This window comes from Spermophilus citellus, assembly GCF_964194105.1.
Source record: "Spermophilus citellus genome assembly, chromosome: 8".
Lineage (NCBI taxonomy): Eukaryota > Metazoa > Chordata > Mammalia > Rodentia > Sciuridae > Spermophilus > Spermophilus citellus.
The window spans coordinates 137,193,921-137,211,668 of NC_138189.1; the positions used below are offsets into that span (position 1 = coordinate 137,193,921).

The 17,748-nt window shown below is 35.9% G+C and overlaps 1 protein-coding gene across 1 annotated transcript in view; it reads left to right on the top strand.

Moving 5' to 3' along the window:
• The window catches only part of INPP4B (inositol polyphosphate-4-phosphatase type II B), a 777,385-nt gene extending 766,849 nt beyond the window's left edge, over positions 1 to 10,536 (top strand). Inside the window, exon 27 of the mRNA XM_081304012.1 lies at positions 10,482 to 10,536. Coding sequence (XP_081160138.1) covers positions 10,482 to 10,521 — 40 coding nt within the window. The 3' untranslated portion in view covers positions 10,522 to 10,536. The remainder of the gene's footprint in view (positions 1 to 10,481) is intronic.
• Positions 10,537 to 17,748: the final 7,212 nt, after the last annotated feature.

A 17,748-nucleotide genomic window follows, 5' to 3' on the forward strand; every position in this document is an offset into this window, starting at 1 on the left:
TTTTTACCCCTATAATTGTAGTTCCATTGGAACTAAATCATTTTAGTAAACAATGAATTCCACAATTTGGCCTCACCTTCCCTATTTAGGATTATTTCCCACTGGCTGCAGTTCAGCTCCCATTTACATACACAAAGGGTGTCTTTGCACACAGCACATGACCCTCATACATATGTGCGTGCACACACAAAGGTTTTCTCTGAGACTATTTCATTTCTTCCCAGTATTCTCAAAACTATTGCTCAAAGTTAAACTCACACATTTATTCCAAAGCAATCTTTCCAGTCTCTCCAAATGGGATCAGTTTACTATGTTTTTTTAATATTACACCCTGTATAATTCACACATTCCCTTGTCCATTAACTTTTCATTTTTTCATTCAGCAGATACTTTTGAGCATCTGTGTAGCTGAGTTGGTCATGGAGTGTTTAGTGGTAGACAGGGTTCTGGTTCTTGTTTTCATGGAACTTACAATCCAGTCTAGAGCAAGACAAAAAGAAAACCAACTAAATAATGAATAATTATTCATTATCATGTATGATATTAAGTAAGTTATCAAGAACTTTGGTGGAGAATCATGGGGTTGATCAGGAGCTACTCATTTTAGATAGGGTTGTCGGAGTTACCTCTCTGAGTAAATGTAATTTAGACTGAACCATAAAGGGAGAAAAATATCCAGTCAATTGAGGAGAGGGGCAAACACAGAGTCATTATATGGGAGAGGGCAGTGTGTGTATGAGTCTGGGAAAACAGACAAGGTTAGAGTTTTAAGTCTTTTAGACCAGGAAAAGGGATTCAAGATTTATTTTATGTGCAATGGGAAGTAGGCACAAGTTTCCAAGGAAGGGACTAAAGTGGCCTCATTTATATTTTTCAAGTCTTATTCTAGGTGTTGTGCAGATAATGGGGTACAGAGAACCCAAAGGGAAAGGATGAGGCAGTTGGAAAGATAAAGCAATGCAATGAGAGAACATAGCATTATCTTGGACTGGAATGGAGACAGTAGAATGAAGTAGGAAGTTTCCTCTAACATTGGGGATTAAGAAGGGCAGGTCTCCTTGATGGGTGGAGTTGGAGTTAGTAAAAAGAAATAGGTAATTAGAGTGAGTTTTAGTTTTCTGATTTGAGTTAACAGAAAGGAGATGGTTACATATTGAGACACAGAGGCATGAAACCAGAATAGGTTTGGGGAAGGAATCAGATGTTTGGCTTTGAACATGGTATATTCAGCTGCTTCTGAATCATGCACTCCAAGCTGAAAGTCAAGCATATTCATAAATATGAACCTGGAGTTGAGAGTAAAGTCTAAGTGAAAATGTAATAAAGGAATCTGTTAGCATGTAGAAATGTGTAAAACACTTGAAATAGTCAGCACTTGGTTGAAAGTGACAAAAAAAAAAAGCTAGCTTAAACAAAAAGGTAATTTCTTTATTTATAAACTGAAAAGGAGCAGGAGTTGCCTAATGTTTAAAGAACAATATAATATATATCATAATATATATTATTTAGATGATCATGAAATGTAATTTCATTGAGAAGTGAATGTAACTAAGGAAACAACTACAATGAGAAGCCAGACGTCTACTGGTCTTCTTTTACCATGAATAACAAACAAGTCAGTTCACTCTTGTTTCCCATTTTCCAATATGTAAACAGAGGATAGCATAACTCTCTCCATGCCTGTCCCTTGGTGGCTTCAGGAACATGCAGTGAATCTACCTGAACTCAAGGATTTTCTGAAACATAAATTATCTCTAAAATATAGTTTGATTTGAGAGATCTTTGACTCATACCTACAGAGAAATGTGGACTTAGATTTATTTTATTCTTAAAGAGAGAAAGAAAATATAATGATAAACATCCCTCTACTTTGTTCCTGTTTTAAAGTGGGAATATCCTCTAAGATAATATTGTCTCCTAACTGCACAGCTTGTTATTCACTCGATTACTTATTTGTTTTCCTTGAGAAAAGGAACCGAACATGCATGGTGTAACCACTGCCTACTGTTTTGATTATTTACCTATCTTGAGAAATCACATTTTGTTTTAGAAAATTGAATAGGATGACATATTTCCCAACTCATTCCATGAGGCCAGTGTTGCTCTGATATAAAAATCAGACATTACAAGGAGAAATAAAAAGTGCAGAACACAAGATCAATCAACATAGAAAATTGGTTGTATTCCAACTTTTCTAACAATAATTCAAGTGAAATTCTAAAAATGCCATTTACAAAGGTGCAAAAGTATATCAATGAGAAAAAGATATTTTTAAACAAATAGTGCTGGAACAATTGGGTGCTCATTTACAAATAAATAATCCTTTCACCAAGACCTCAAATCTTATATGACAGTTCACTTAAAATGTAAGTACAAAACATTACTAAGAAACTTCTAGAAGAAAACATAGTAGAGAATATTTTTGACCTTGGATCAACCCTCAACAATAAGAAAACAAACTACCCATTAAAAAATCTTGAGGAAAACTTTTTTTTTTTTATTGGATGTTCACAACATTACAAAACTCATGACACATCATATTTCATAGATTAGAATCAATTGGGTTATGAACTCCCATTTTTACCCCAAATACAGATTGCAGAATCACATCGGCTACACATCACATTTTTACATACTGCCATATTAGTGACTGTTGTATTCTGCTACCTTTACTATCCTCTAAAATCCCCCCTCCCCTTCCCTCCCATCTTCTCTCTCTACCCCATCTATTGAAATTCATTTCCCTCCATGTTTGTTATCCCCTTCCCCTCGTAAACTCTTATATATAATTTTGTATTACAATGAGGGTCTCCCTCCATTTCCATGTGATTTCCCTTTTTTTTTTTCTCCCTTTCCCTCCCGCCTCATGTCTCTGTTTAATGCTAGTCTTTTCTTCCTGCTCAGCCTCACTGTTCTGCTCTTAGTTGCTCTCATTATATCAAAGAAGACATTTGGTATTTGTTTTTTAGGGATTGGCTAGCTTCACTAAGCATAATCTGCTCTAGTGCCATCCATTTCCCTGCAAATTCCGTGCTTTTGTCATTTTTTAGTGCTGCGTAATATTCCATGGTATATAAATGCCACATTTTTTTTATCCATTTATCTATTGAAGGGCATCTGGGTTGATTCCACAGTCTAGCTATTGTGAATTGTGCTGCTATGAACATCGATGTGGCAGTATCCCTGTAGTGTGCTCTTTTAAGGTCTTCAGGAAATAGTCCGAGTAGGGCAATAGCTGGGTCAAATGGTGGTTCCATTCCCAGCTTTCCCAGGAATCTCCATACTGCTTTCCAAATTGGCCGCACCCGTTTGCAGTCCCACCAGCAGTGTACAAGAGTACCCTTTTCCCCACATCCTCGCCAGCACTTGTTGTTGTTTGACTTCATCATGGCTGCCAATCTTACTGGGGTGAGGTGGTATCTTAGGGTGGTTTTGATTTGCATTTCCTTGACTGCTAGAGATGGTGAGCATTTTTTCATGTACTTGTTGATTGATTGTATGTCCTCCTCTGAGAAGTGTCTGTTCAGGTCCTTGGCCCATTTGTTGATTGGGTTGTTTGTTTTCTCATTGTCTAATTTTTTGAGTTCTTTGTATACTCTGGATATTAGGGCTCTATCTGAAGTGTGAGGAGTAAAAATTTGTTCCCAGGATGTAGGCTCCCTATTTACCTCTCTTATTGTTTCTCTTGCTGAGAAAAAACTTTTCAGTTTAAGAAAGTCCCATTTGTTGATTCTTGTTATTAACTCTTGTGCTATGGGTGTCCTATTAAGGAATTTGGAGCCTGTCCCCACAATCTGTAGATCGGAACCAACTTTTTCTTCTATCAGACGTAGAGTCTCTGGTTTGATATCTAGCTCCTTTATCCACTTTGAGTTGACTTTTGTGCGTGGCGAGAGGAGGGGATTTAGTTTCATTTTGTTGCATATGGATTTCCAATTTTCCCAACACCATTTGTTGAAGATACTATCCTTTCTCCATTGCATGTTTTTAGCTCCTTTATCAAATATAAGATAGTTGTAGCTTTGTGGATTAGTCTCTGTGTCCTCTATCCTGTACCATTGGTCCACCCGCCTGTTCTGGTACCAGTACCATGCTGTTTTTATTACTATTGCTCTGTAGTATAGTTTGAAGTCTGGTATCGCTATACCACCTGATTCACTCTTCCTGCTTAGAATTGTTTTTGCTATTCTGGGTCTTTTGTTTTTCCATATGAATTTCATGATTGCTTTATCTATTTCTACAAGAAATGCCATTGGGATTTTGATTGGCATTGCATTGAACCTATAGAGAACTTTTGGTAATATCGCCATTTTGATGATGTTAATTCTGCCTAACCATGAACAGGGTATATTTTTCCATCTTCTAAGATCCTCTTCTATTTCTTTCTTTAGGGTTCTGTAGTTTTCATTGTATAGATCCTTCACCTCTTTTGTTAGGTTGATTCCCAAGTACTTTATTTTTTTTGAGGATATTGTGAATGGAGTGTTTTTCCTCATTTCCATTTCAGAAGTTTTGTCGCTGATATACAGAAATGCCTTTGATTTATGTGTGTTGATTTTATATCCTGCCACATTACTGAATTCATTTATTAGTTCTAGTAGTTTTCTTGTAGACCCTTTTGGGTCTTCTAGGTATAGAATCATGTCATCCGCAAATAGTGATAATTTAAGTTCTTCTTTTCCTATTTTTATGCCTTTAATTTCTTTCGTTTGTCTAATTGCTCTGGCCAGTGTTTCCAGAACTATATTGAATAGAAGTGGTGATAGGGGGCATCCCTGTCTTGTTCCAGATTTTAGAGGGAATGCCTTCAATTTTTCTCCATTCAGAATGATGCTAGCCTGAGGCTTGGCATAGATAGCTTTTACAATGTCGAGGTAAGTTCCTGTTATCCCTATTTTTTCTAACGTTTTGAACATAAAGGGATGCTGTACTTTGTCAAATGCTTTTTCTGCGTCTATTGAGATGATCATATGGTTCTTCTCTTTAAGCCTATTGATGTGGTGAATAACATTTATTGATTTCCGTATATTGAACCATCCTTGCATCCCAGGGATGAATCCTACTTGATCATGGTGCACAATTTTTTTGATATACCTTTGTATCCGATTCGCCAGAATTTTATTGAGGATTTTTGCATCTAGGTTCATTAGAGATATTGGTCTGTAGTTTTCTTTCTTTGAGGCGTCTTTGTCTGGTTTCGGAATCAGGGTGATGTTGGCCTCATAGAATGAATTTGGAAGAGCTCCCTCCTTTTCTATTTCCTGAAATAACTTGAAAAGTACTGGTATTAATTCTTCTTTAAAGGTTTTGTAGAACTCCGCTGTATACCCATCCGGTCCTGGGCTTTTCTTGGTTGGAAGTTTTTTAATTGCTTCTTCTATTTCATCTATTGATATTGGTCTGTTTAGGTTGTGAGTTTCCTCCTGACTCAGTCTGGGCAAATCATATGACTTAAGGAATCAAAAAATTCTTAGAGATAAATGAAAATACAGACACAACATATCGGAATCTATGGGACACAATGAAAGCAGTTTTAAGAGGGAAATTCATCGCCTGGAGGTCATTCCTCAAAAAAAGGAAAAACCAACAAATAAATGAGCTCACACTTCATCTCAAAGCCCTAGAAAAGGAAGAGCAAAACAATAGCAAATGTAGCAGAAGGCAAGAACTAATTAAAATCAGAGCAGAAATCAATGAAATTGAAACAAAAGAAACTATTGAAAAAATTAACAAAACAAAAAGTTGGTTCTTTGAAAAAATAAATAAGATCGACAGACCCCTAGCCATACTAACGAAGAGAAGAAGAGAGAGAACTCAAATCACTAACATACGGGATGAAAAAGGCAATGTTACAACAGACGCTTCAGAAATACAGAAAACAATTAGAAATTATTTTGAAAACCTATATTCCAATAAAATAGAAGAAAATGAGGAAAACTTTTGAACAGACACATTATCAAAGAAGATAAATGGTTAGCAAATATACACATGAAGAGATACTCAGTATTATCAATCACTGAAGAAATGCAACTTAAACCACAAGGAATATCATAGGAGTACTTGGAGCAACTCATATTGTCATATACTGCTGCTAATGTGAATAAAAAAATAGCAAAGCCCTTTGGAAAATGGATGACCCATTTCATACAAGATTAAACATCTGTTTATCATGTTATAGGCATCTCACTCTTAGGGATTTACCCAAGAAACAAAAATCTATGTCCATGTAGACTTGTACATACATGTTTTTTGGAGCTTCAGTAACAATTGCCAAACCCTTGAAACATTTCAGATTGTTCTTTGGTCACTGGATTAAAAAACACTGGATTAAAAACATCATTGGAATGCTATCCAGTAACACAGAATAATGAACTATCTCTATGATGAATCTCAGATTCCGTTTTGCTATAATAAATGCCAGATCCTAAGGTCCTCATATTGTATGCTTCCATTATATGACACGTTGAAACAGGAGAACTATCTGGACAGGCAACAAGTCAGTGTTTGCCCAAATCTGGGGGCGAATAGACTGCTTGACTGCAAAAGTAACGGGGGGGGGGGGGTGATCAAACTACACAATGTCTTGACTGTGGTGGCACCTAGAGTTCCCTACTGCATTTGTCAAAGTCCACTATTGTCTCTATTATATGTGTATATATAATACATATATTGGGGATACATAACTAACTCTTGCAAATCATTAAAACATAGCCAAATAAAAATAGATAATTTAGTCAGGATTCAAAAGACTTGAACAGTAACTTCACAACAAAAGACATCCAAACATATCTATGGTACTCAACTACTTAGTTATTTTGAAAAATGCAAATCCAATTAGTCTATACCTTCTGATTGGTCTCTGTCTCCCTGATGGGCAGGTGATATGCATCCCATGGAGCCCACAGCAGTCACATCCCCTGTGCTGGAGCCGAAGCAGCACCCTGATCCCTGAGTGTAAAATGAATAAATTTTACTGCCAACTTTAATGTGGTATATCAATTTAATGAATTTTTTAAAAAACAAAATTAACAAAATGCAAATTAGAAATCACAAATTGATACCATTATATGCCCACAGCAATCATTAAATTTGAAAAGACTTACTATACCAATGGTTGACAAAGACATGGATGAATTTCAAAAGAATTATGTTGCCTGAGAGAAGCCAGACAAAATAAGAGTACATACTGTTTAAGTGTGTTTACCTAAATTGTATAAAATTGCAAAGTGATCTACAGTGACAGAATGTGGATCAATGCTTACCTGGAATGGAGTTTGGTGGATGGAGAAATAGATTGTAAAATATAGCTAGAAATCTTTGGGGCAATTAAAAACTTCATTACTTTGTGCTAATGAATGGGGGACAGGATGCATATTCATTAAATGGTACAAAAGGAACTGAATATCCATGGGTCAACTCTCACCTTGCTCATGTGCTGCTGAGATCACCCTCTCCTGGAGGAGTGGGGTCACCACTGTGTTGCTTGATCCCTGCTGCCCTGGGCACAATAGCTGCTGCATTAGTCCGTTACTGGTTCCTTTCTGCCACTATACCTGTCCTTAGGTATTCTGAGAGACCACTGTGTCCTACCATCTCAGGGTTCAGTGTCACCAGTGTACAGAACCTCATCCCTTGGGGCCTTGATTTCTGCTATACCTTCTCAGCTCTGATTCACAAATTGGAGTTCTATCCTTCCGCCAAAACCCGAAACTCTAAAATACCTCTCGAGCAAGACCAGTGCTGTGTCCTGTCCACACCTCACTCCACAAGAGTCAGACTCACACCTACACACACTCTCTTGGGCCCAAGCTACTGGGAAGTGCCAGAGTCTCAAACCCCAGCCTTGTGGGTAATCTGAACCCAACCGTGTGAACCTATATTACGAGACTCAGGTGCCACAAGAGGTCCAGGAGACCTCAAACCTGGGACCCCACAATTTTTGGCTCGACAGCTTCTCTAAGCTCCTTTCCCTGAAACCCATTTTTTATGAAGCTCTTTGTAGAACATGTCAGACCTGACACCAATAGGGAACCTCAGATAAGATTCCTCATTATGTAGAATACTAGAACAGGGGGACCCCAGAAGCCTTTGCCACTGAGGACCCTCACAAGCTACGTTATTACTGCCACTGCCACAGAATCCCACAGCTGAGGGCACCAAAGTCCCCACAGTCATCATGGACATTGATCACAACTTAAGAAGATGCCCAGAGGTTATATGACTGTATTTACTTGGAACCAGGTTTACCACGTCTTTCCCAACCAGCACACTGAGATCTATCTACAGGTCAATGTTCTTCTTTACGAAAGTCACTCTATAGTTTGGAGAAGGTGATTTTTTTCTACCAGGTGTTCAGACATCAATACAGAGACAAAAGAAACACCAAGATTTATAAAAAAAAATCATATAACTTAATAGCAAGAAAACACATAACTTGATTTAAAAATGGATAAAGGACTTGAGTAGACATTACTCCAAAAATGAATGAAAAATGGCAATCAGGCATGGGAAGACCTTAACACCACTAATCACTATGTAATATCGCCTCACACCTGTTAGGATAGCTTTTGGCAAAACGAAAAGAGATGGTGTGTGTGTTGTCAAAGGTGAAGAGAGGAGGAAACTCTTGTACACTGTTACCTGGAATATCCACTAATGCAGCCATAATGGAGAACAATATAGAAGTTTCTAAAGAAATTAAAAGTTGAATGCATGACTCAGTTACTCTCCTTCTGGGAATATACTCAAAGGAACTGAAATTGCCACTTGATGATATCTGCACTCCCATGTTCTCTGTAGCTCTATATTTCACTATATTTAGAAACAACCTGAGTGGACAAGGGGCTTAAAGAAATGGTGGAGCATGTACAGTGGAATACTATTCAGCCTTAAAAACAAGAACCTGTCTACCATTTGCAACAACACAGGCAGACCTGAAAGACATTGTTAATGACATAAGCCAGACAAAGAAGAAAAATATTTCATGATTTCACAGGTGGAATCTTTAAATAATCAAACATATCAATAAAGAATAATGCAATTGTTACCAGATTTTGAGATTGGGTGTGGGGGAAAAAATGGGGAGATGCAGGTCAAAAAAATACAAAATAGTAAATATGTAAGATGAAAAAGTAGGAAATCTAGTGATTTTATGTACATATAAAATTCATATAAAATCACATATCTCATAGTGCTCATCATCTCATAGATGAAGACTATGGTTAGTGACAGTGTACTATATTCAGGATTTACTAACTGAGTAGGTTATAATTATTCTTGTCACAGGGAAGAGTGAGATGATGGATATGTTGATTTTTTAAATTATAGCAACCAGTTTACTATATATGTACGTCTTATACATCAAGTTTTACATAATAATATAAACAAAATATGATTTATTTTAAAAATAAGAATAAATAAATAAATTTAAAAGTGAAATAATTAATACGAAAAATATACTTTTATTTTGAAAATACAAATTTGTTCATACCTAAAAATATTATAATGAGCTTTTAAAAATATCTTTAAAATTGAAATGTCTTGTTTCATAAATGATTAATTAGTTGTCTAAAGAACAAATAAATAAAATAATAACTTATCAACAGTTACCTGGTAACTACTGAAAACAAAATTGTTTCTCAAAGGGATGATATTAAATATTAATTTGCCTAGGTAAAAATACACAATGTGTGTCACTGTTATTGGACATATATCCAATATATGTATATGTATATATATATATATATATATATATATATATATATATGCACTTGGTGCCTTTCCTCAAATACATTATTTATTATATATATATATATGTGTGTGTGTGTGTGTGTGTGTGTGTGTGTGTATACACACATATATGCATATTTCCAAAACAGTTATAAGCATGCTTTAAAAAGCATTTTTTCATATTATTCTAAAACAGTAAATAACACAATGTCCAGCCATAGTAGCATTGACAAATTTAGCATATTTATTCAATGAAATTCTGCATAAAAACCAAGAAGAAAGAATTTATATTACAAATGAAGCATAAAGGAACCTCTCAAAAATAACTTAGTGTTGGATAAGCCAAACACAGGAATAATACATAATGTATGCTTCAATGCAATTAGAAGGGAAATGAATCTATGGTGTAAGAAGTTAAAATAGCCATTACTTTGAGGAGGAGCATGAAACAGTAGCTGAAAGAGGGCAGAAGGCAGACTTCTGGTTAACAGTGATGTTTTAGTTCTTGACTGGGATAGCAGTCCTGTAAGTGCATCCGTATGGGAAAATCCATCCATCTTGGTGCGCTTTCCTCAAAGACATTTTTTATTTAAAAATGGAAATAGCATAAAAAGAGTCACTCGATACCACATGATCTCACATTGACTTATTTATGTAAGTTATAGTTATGGGTGAAGATTTCCACTACTCAATTGTGTAGGAGGTCATGGCAAAGGGACCCCTACTCTCAGTGTGCTGGTGTTTCTGTTTAGGGTTCTTCCAAAAATGATTCTTCATATACAACCTGCATAAGGAAGGAGGAGTGACAACAGAGGAAGAAGGGTGACAGTTGTCATCTCGGAGCTGTATGCAGTTGCCTTCTTTGTAGAAAGGAGAGAAGCAACAAGCTCAAAGCAGAATGATGTACCCGATCCACAGAGTCCACGGGGAAGTAACACAAAGCAAGAGCTTTGAAACGGGAGGTTTGCAAAAGGTTCATCTCAGGTTAAATGATTAGCACTGCAAACATAATAATTTTTGAAATTTTGTGGACTTTAAAGCCTTAATTGCATATTACTAAGTAAAATAAACCACTTTGAAGGAGCTACAGACTACGTTTCCCATGGTATGACATAAATATATGATCCTGGAAGAGGCAAAGCTGTGAAGACAGTGTAAAGATATGGGGTATGGGTAAATAGGCAAAGCACAGAGGATTCATAATGTGGCAACATTATTATTATTATTCCATAATGGTGCATACATGTCATCCATTTATCAAAGCTCACAGAGTGTACAACAGCAAGAATGAGACTTAACGCAAGCTTTGGACTTGGGTTGGTAAGATGTGTCCACGTAGGTGCACCATGATAACAAATGTACCCCTCTGATGGGGATATCGATAATGGAGAAGTCTGTGTCTATGTCTCCAGTGTGGATTTGTGAGAAATCTCCGTATCCTCCTCTCATTTTTTCTGTGAACTGAAAATTCATCTAAATAACAAAGATTATTTAAAAGAAAAAGAATTGTAAACTATAGCAGTATCTCCAGTGTGTTTCATCCTCTTTGTAACTAGAAAGTGTAGAGGGGTGAGTTTCCCCTCAGCTACTGCAATTATATTTCCAGCTATGGTGGCTATTCTAAACAATAAGATTTCTATTAATTAAGATTAACTTTATAGATCATGAGCTACAGAAAGAAAAGAAAAAAAAACATTAATAGGCATCCTAGTTGGACTAAAACCAAGAAGACTTTAGCATTTATTTTTATTTATTTTTTTTTTACCATTCAATGTCATTTGAGTTTCTATGATGGTCTTTGGCAACACTGAGTGTTAGATTCTGAGTTAGAAACTGTGAGTAGCTTATTCACTTAATTTTGTGTAGGCCACTGACAGTTATTTGGTAATCCTTTGCATGCTTTCAAAGTAAGAACAGGAGGTTTTTGGCTTTAAGCTTACACAACTTCTAAGCCTTGAGAAAACCTCACCAATTCCAGTGGGAGCCTAAATTGTGGCTGCTGTAGAAATCCCAGCTCCACCCAAATGCAGAGAACTGAGATAGTTGAGAGTAGGTTGACAGAATAAGTTCATAGAATAAAGACTTGGTGAACTCTGAAATTGTCCTGAATTGGTAACTTATAAGGACAAAGTAATTTGAATTATCACTTTAAATATGGTTTAGATTTTGAAATCTTAGCACTGTAATTTAAATGAGGATTTCGTCTGCAGATTTTAAACCTCCCCTAGAATTTAATCATTTTATGTTGTTACTTATTCTTATCACAGGATACTTAGCATGTAACTTTAGGGAATGTGGCAGGCTCCAATTGGTAAGGAAAGAAAATTTGAGGCTGAAATTCAGGGACTTGGAATTATTGTTTTCTATTTTGATCATTGAAAGGATCTTTGGTTGTTCATGAGGAAGCAGCATCAGGAAGGTAAAAATAACAATGTGGATAGATTGCTGATTCCTCCTGCAGGATGACCATGGATTTGTTGGTTAAACTGCACAGGTAAGTAAGTAATGTTATTGGGAAGGGAGGAGATATCTCTAGACTGTGAATATAGAAGAATATCCATTAGAAATATATTCTTGGTTTATTTCCACTGTCTCATTTCAGTGGGGAAGGATGATAAATCTGAGTGATGAATTTGGGAAGAAAACAGCATATATAAATAACTCTTTTTTTGTTTCATCTTTTCCTGGGGATTTTCCATCTGTAGAAAATATGTGTTATCTTCTTCCAACCATGACACAGGCTTACTGGCCAAAGCTCTGACTCCGTTGTTTTCCAGGAACTGAGTTGGTAAGTTTGTCGTTAGCAGGGTAGTCACCCTGAGTAGTCACATCCCTGAGTCATATTCTTTTAATTGAGCTACATTGAAAAGTGAATACTGACTTCCTGTTTCAGCTCAGTGATGGAAAGTCAGAAAGAATTCTGATCTCACTCTTACAGCAAAGGTGGACGATACAAATTGCAAATGGTTTATCACACCATTGCATCTCTATTCAGACCAATATCCACTAGTTCACATACAGAACAGAGCATGAATCAATGGGAATGGGGGTAACAAAAACATCACATGAGAGCCCTGGTAAGAAACAAGTGACTAAAAGGATACAAGGAAAGTAGAGTTATCTCCAGCTTTGAGAGAGGGTTGGTGATACATGATATGTCCATCATTGCGGTGATCAGGGCATCAGGGGCACTTGAAAATGTCACCTACATCAGACCCAGAGACAGACTCTGCCTAAAACTAAAACACTAACCACTCCATCATGGAACAACTACCCTGGTCCCTGGTCCCTGGTCCCCACCACCAGACTATCAAGTCTAAAGAAAAAGCAAAAGTAGAATACAGCTAGAAGAGGGGCAAAATACAGATTCTGTCTGGGAGGCAGCACACAGGGACAATCCAAGGCAAGTGTCCTTAGTCCATTCTTGCTACTGTAACAAAATGCTTTAGACTGGTAATTTATAAGCAACAGATTTATCACTGACTGTTCTGGAGACTGGGAAGTCCAGAATGAGGTACCAGATTCAGTGTCTGGGAAAGACCTGTTCCTCATAGATGGCCATGTCTTCACAAGGTAGAATGGGCAAAAAGGCTAAGAAATGTTCTAGGGAACTCTTTTACAAGAGAATTAATCACCTTCCAAAGGCTACACCTCTTGATACTTTGATATTGGGGATTCGGTTTCAACATATGAATTCTGGCAGAACACAAGCATTCAGACAACAGCAGGCAGGTGAAGCACATGTTGAAAACATGATCTGTAGCAAACCAACCCTTTCCCTAAATTTCATGAATAACTAAAGAAATTTGAATTTTGTGGAGCAAGATGGTGTTATGGTTTGGATATGAGGTATCCCCCAAAACCTCACATGTGAGGCAATGCAAGAAGATGCAGAGGAGAAATGATTGGCCTGTAAGAGTCTTAACCCAGTGATTTAATCCCCTGATAGGAATAAACTGAGTGATAACTGAAGTGGTAGGGTATGGCTGGAGGTGGTGAGAATTGGGGTGTGGCTTTGGGACATATATTTGTATTTGGCAAATAGAGACCTCACTCTATGTTCCTTGATCACCATAATGTGAACTGCTTCCCTCTGCCACACATTTCACCATGATGTTCAGCCTCACTTCGAGCCCTGAGGAATGGAGCCTGCCTTCTATGGACTAAGACCTCTGAAATCATGAGTTCTCAAGTAAAATTTTCCTCCTTTACAGTTGTATAGGTCAGATCCTTTAATCCCAGGAGCAAAACAGCTAACTAAAATAGAGGGTACTAATAGGGAAAGCAACAAACTCAAATCCAGCCTATCTCTGGGTTAGATTAATACAAACCACCAAGCAAGGAGACCAGGAGAAGGTATATTCATCTCCATGTATAAGAGACATTAACTTTAGTATTTATTGTTCTAAAAATCATACTGAGAAAGTAACAAATAAATGTTAAGACATACAAAATGGCAAGAGTAAATACACTTCCGTAGGAAAAAAGGAATGAGAACCAAATTCATTTGACAATGAAGTAAGAGCTCTGAGAATGAATTGAAATATGATTAATATGTTGAATGTTCTAATGTAAGACATAAAAACATATGCAAAATCAGGTGCGAACCAGAGAGGAGAGTTGGTGATAAAGTCCAAAGGGTATGCTGGATATTAAAAATGTAATAAAGTAATGAAGAATGTCCTTGAGTCTTATTAGTGCACTCAATATGGCCAAAGAAAGACTCCCTGAACTTGGAGAGATGAATAGATATTACCCAAACTTAAAGACAGAATGAAAAAGATGGGAAGAAACAATACAAAGAGGAGTAGGTTGATATATGAGCAATTCTCCTTGAGGGAGAATGGAAAAAAGGGTAGGATGTAAGAAACTCTTGAAGAAATAATGGTGGAGACTTTGCCAGAATTCATGACAAACCCAAGACCAAACACCAAAGAAACTCATAAAACACAAGGAAATTTTAAAAACTAGATGCATCATATGACAATTATCATCAATGACGAAGAAAAAAATGATTAAGTGGTCAAAAAAATGAAACACATACAGAGGATCCATAAGCGTTCATTCTTTACTTTCTTAAATTTTATGTTGGTGATTTGAGACTTCTAATGCAAGCAGTTAATCTGTATGAAATTGCCTTCTAAGCAGAGTTTTAACTACACCCTACACATTTAATATGTTGAATTTTCATGTTCATTGAGTTCAAATTTATTTCTGCCCTTTTATCAGCGTTACAAATGTATGGCATAATCACATGGAAAGGAACAGAAGGAGAACAATATATCCACTAGATACATGCTTTATGTAATGCTGAACAGGAAAAAGACCTATATATAAATATCATAGTCAATTTGGTAAATTGTTCGCTATGTGAGCAGAGATTAGGCAATTTTGGAACTAGAGCTATACTATAATTGAAGAAATAAGTAATTATTCTGTACTTGTTGAAAGCCAGTTTCTCCTTGTCTAAGAAAGATGTTACAAAGAAAGAGAAAAGGTAGAACATACATTGTGGTGCTGGATTGGAGTCAGAGATAGCAGGATAAATTTAGTTTATAAGCAAATATGTTACATACGTGTAAACACACAGATAGATGGATACAGAAATATAAATTTAAGTACATACATGGAACAGTGAACAAACATAAATTTTTGAGCTCTGTCCACTAACAGGACTTAAAAACAATGAGACACCAGTGGCAATAAACACATATAGCTCCTTTTTATTGGTTTTTAAATAAAAGGAACCAAAGTTCCTTCCATACATGATTTATTCCAGTTTGGGAGCAGAGAAAATACAAGATGTCACTGAGCATCTTAAAGTTACAGGAAGTGAAGTTGTTCTCAAACCAAAGCAAACAAAATTAAAGGGAAAAAATAAAACTGAGCAAAAAAAAAAAAAAAATCTGAGCAAATCACAAAATAAAAAGGGAAGACCATGTGTCTAAAACATGCAAGGGCTGACCTCAAGGAGCCCCCAGTGGTCAAAGCCAGACTACTTACAGCAACACTATAAATGACAATAGTATTGTATTATTAACTGAAGAATGAAACATGCACCCATGATATAAAGGAAAGACTGATTAAATAAGTGAAAGAAAAGAGACAACTTTACCTTTTAGATAATTCCAAGGAATTAATGAAGAAGAAATGAGTGTGGACAATCCCCTTTAGGACTTAATTATTCCAGTTGTTTCCACATATACCAAGTCATTCTCTGATACTCTCTTCTCCAGGCTCCAAGAGGTAGAGCTTGATTCTCCTTGAGTAAGGACTGCACTCAGTGACTCACTTTTATCAAAGTAAAAAGGGGGAAAAATAGTAACTTTGTAGTAGAGAAAGCTGGCAGACACCACTGAACCCAAGTAATGAGGGTCAAAATCACTAGTCACACCACACATTGATATCATGTGCCCTCTGTTATAACACAGTATAATGTGGACTTTCACCATTTTGATATTCCTCCAAAACCGTAATCTCTGTCTAATATATCAAGCAGACTCCTGTTGAGGGACATTCACAAAATACCAGATCAATACTAGTATTTTTCAAAGTTGCCAAGGTCTTAATAAACCAAGAAATACTAAGGAACTAAAGGAGGACACAAAGAACACATACAACTAAGGGCTATGTGGTTCCTAGATTGCACCTGGAACAGAAAAACAGCATTAGCATAAAAACAGGGAAAATCTCATGAATGCACTTTAGTTAATGTTATTGTATCAATGGTTATGTAAGAAGCTGACATTAGGGAAATCGAGGTGAAAGTTGTACAGGTACACTCTGAAATCTCTTTGATTTTTTTTTCCAAATTTTGTTATGTTTTTTTTTCCTGTTACTATCTTCATAGCTCTTCCATAAGTCAAAAATTACCTCAAAAAAAAACCTGAAGTGCTTATGTTTTCATCTCTGCCACCTAATTTTTCCAGAATATAAAGAATGAAAAAAAAATAATGTAGATGAACTCCCTAAAATATCTTTTGTAAAAAAATGTTCTCAAGTATTTATTAGTTTAAAACTATTTAACAGAATGATGGATACATAGAAGTATCCATGACTCTTCTACTCCTTATTGCTGATCTTTTAAAAACCTGCTCTTAGTGTTATCATTTTAAGAGTTAATTTATTGATATGGATATTGCATCTGTTATGCAACCCAATGAGTCTTTGCTTTAGCCAGGCTTTGAAGTTTAGTGTGTGATTTGATTACATAGCACAAATTCTTTAAAACCTTTAAATTTTTAATGCCTCTGAGTTTTTGATCATTTGAACATCCCACTTTGGGAAATGTCATCTTGATTCTCAACAGGATTATTCCCCACCCCCAAGTGCTGGAGATTCAACCCAGGTCTTGGGCATGCTAGGCAAGGGTTCTACCACTGATCTGTAAACCTGTTGTCCTTATTTGTAATGATAAATTACTTTATGAATTACTTGTAATTATAAATATTACTTACTTACAATTACAATTATCATCACTTATTATTTTACTTAAAATTCAAAGTAATATTGTTCTGTAACAGATGATTTAGTTAAGTAACTAAAGGCTAAAAGATTGTATGTGAGATTTTTGACTTGATTTTGTTCTCTTCAATAATTTCAATTTTTTTTAAGATATACTGTTTTAGAAAATAGATGAAGCAAGAAATCAGATATAAATATGTTAGAGAAAAATAATAGTTCAAACATGATTTTAAAATCCTTTATGTATAAGAGCAACTTATAAGAAAAATTAATATTTTGGAGCTAGTCTTAAAAACATTGGCTCTTAAACATTATTTTGAGGAAACAAACAAACAAAATGCATGGGTTACTAAACGATTTTGGTTCTATACCTGAAAATTCACACTGGACATTAGTTTTAACTCTGTGAGTTTAAAATACACAAACACACACATTTGTTTTTTTCTGCTTTTTCTTTCACTGTCACATTAATGTTTTTTCTAGCATAAATTTTTCTCTATTTAAAGAAAATGAGTATTCAGTATTTAAAGCTGAGAAAATTTTAAAAGCTTTTCT